Source organism: Oryx dammah, unplaced genomic scaffold, assembly GCF_014754425.2.
Source record: "Oryx dammah isolate SB20612 unplaced genomic scaffold, SCBI_Odam_1.1 HiC_scaffold_23, whole genome shotgun sequence".
Taxonomy (NCBI): Eukaryota; Metazoa; Chordata; class Mammalia; order Artiodactyla; family Bovidae; genus Oryx; species Oryx dammah.
The window spans coordinates 29287885-29290162 of record NW_024070207.1 but is presented as its reverse complement, the minus strand read 5'-3'; the positions used below and the strand labels follow the sequence as shown (position 1 = coordinate 29290162).

General features: G+C 57.8%; 1 protein-coding gene across 2 annotated transcripts; it reads right to left on the bottom strand.

Moving 5' to 3' along the window:
* Positions 1-556: 556 nt before the first annotated feature.
* LOC120881487 (DDB1- and CUL4-associated factor 12-like protein 2) lies at positions 557-1993 on the bottom strand. Of its 2 annotated transcripts, XM_040265202.1 has the most exons (2): positions 1926-1993; positions 557-1883 (listed from the first exon to the last, which is right to left on the bottom strand). In XM_040265202.1, exons 1-2 carry the CDS (start codon positions 1991-1993, stop codon positions 557-559), a joined length of 1395 nt encoding a protein of 464 aa, XP_040121136.1. The 2 variants fall into 2 exon arrangements, with proteins under 2 accessions (XP_040121136.1, XP_040121135.1); XM_040265201.1 differs by having other exon boundaries at positions 557-1993.
* Between the last annotated feature and the right edge of the window lie 285 nt (positions 1994-2278).

Here is a 2278-nt window from a genome sequence, read left to right as displayed (position 1 = left end):
AACTCTTAAAAAATAATACTCTCAATATACCATCTATCTGCCATGAACAATGACCAAAACAGTATTATCATAATACTGGTAACAGAAAAATAAAATATACAGAACTGTGACACATATACAAACTCTTAAAAAATACTCTAAATATATCATCTATCTGCCATGTAAAATGACCAAAACAGTATTATCATAATACTGGTAACAGAAAAAGAAAATATACAGAATTGTAAAACTAAGGCATTAAAGTGAGAGAATACGTAAATGACTCAAACAGTGAACAGAACTAAGAATTAGTCAAAATTTTTTTTTGTATAATTCAAAACGACACTATTGGACAGGTGTATAAAAGTGTTAAAGTCAAATTTTGACTGACTGAAGGGTAACTCACTCTGTAGGTCGCCATCTCTCTTCGCCTAATACCCTAAGCAGAGATAAGCTGGATCTTTTTCATCTGAAAGATAAAAGCCACACAGACTCAAAAGCACAGACAGAGCAAAAGAGAAAAGTGGGAGGGGACTGGAAGGTAAATCTGGGCACTTTGAGGACAGGGCGGCCATCTTTAGCTCCAGAGGCCTGCATAGTTCCCACGGAGGCTTGAAGGAAGAGGGCCGCCAGCGACGAAGAGCTTCATCTCTGGCCAGTTGTAGCAGTGGGTGTAGAGTGCATTGGGCAAGTCGCCGAAGGCACCGAAGTAGTTCATCTGCAGGTCATCTTGGTTGAGCCAGCCTCTGCCACAAATCAGCCTGAACCTCCTCCCTGTGGGCCGCGGAGAGGAGTGCTGGCTGTCCGAGACCTTCTCCTCCAGGAACTTCTGCGCACGGACGTCATAGAAGAGCAGAGAGCCGTGGCCGGTGCCCACGGTGACGATGTGCTCATAGAAGCTCAAGGAGCGCACACCCGTGCCGCCCTCGCGGGAGCAGAGGTGCCGTATGCTCTGGTGACCCTGGCGCAGATCCAGGAAAGAGACATGGGACTGGGATCCCACCGCGTACAGGGACAACTCATCGCAGTAGGTCAGGCACACGTTCTCTCGACAGTAAGGCAGCCTGATGGACAGCAGCCTGGACAGGGTATTCTGGGCTTTCCACAGGTGGAAGTAGCCATCCATGGTCACGGCTCCCAGCTCCTGCCTCTTGGCGCTGAAGGCCACAGCCCGCACCTTGCAGTTACCTGGGTTGGTGCTGGCCCTGGGGACATCCTCCACTTCCACAGGACGGATGTGGGCATACACGGGGAGCCCTGCATCACTGTGCCAGGCTAGGCTGCTCCGAAATACGTCGGGGTCTATCTTCCAGATGCCCAAGGTGCCGTCGCGGGAGCCACTCACCACCACCGTGTCGCTCATCCAGTCGATGGCGAAGATCCAGTCTTTGTGGCCATGGCGGTCACCCAGGCACAAGGGATCCAGCGTTGGCAACCGGTATATGGCCAGGCTGTTGGGGTTCTCGCCCCCGGTGGCCAGCAGCGTCTTCGAGGGATTCAGGTGGATGGCATGGATGCCACAGCCCGGCGGGTTGTGGGCCGGTGGGGGCTGACGATCCCGCATGAGGGGGATGCGCGTTACGTGGCTGGACTGCACGTCCACCACGAAGAGCGTGTTGCACCTGGTACCGCACACCACCTGCCTGGCGTTCAGCCACTGCGATGCGAACACCTTGTCAATGGTGCCCAAGGACAGTTCGCGCTCCCGCAGCAGCTCTGGCAGCTTCCGCACAGCGAAGCCACACAGCTCGCTATCGAAGCCGGAGAGCCCGGCGAGGCCCTGTGCGCCCACCTCGCGCCCCTTCAGGTAGTCCACCAGTGAGCGCCGCACCACCATCCGCTTGGGCTTCTTGGGCGGCTGCGGGCCGTCTACGTGCACCGCCGCCGAGCCCGGCGACGACGAGCTCGGCGACGACGAGCCCGGCGACGACGAGCTCGGCGACGACGAGCCCTCTGCAGACTCCTGGAGCGCGGGCTCTTCCCGTTTCTTGTTACCTGTTTGCTGCGGGGCCATGCCGGGCGGCGGGTGGGCGGCGGCGTGGGAAGACAGGGCTGGCAAGCCGGGCGAGGAGACGCGGACGGGCGAGCGGAGCGTGGGCGGCGCGCGGCAGCGAGGGCGGCGGTGATGCGGCTCCAGGCGAGGGCGGGAAGTGTGGCCGGCGGCGAGGGCTGTGGGAGCGAAGTCGACTTGGGACGAGGACGATGCGGGGGCTGAGAGCAAACGGCTGGAGGCGGCGGGAGGGGCGGACGCGCCGGGCTGGGAGGGATCGAAAGGGGGCAGGAAAGAGGGGTGGATGGA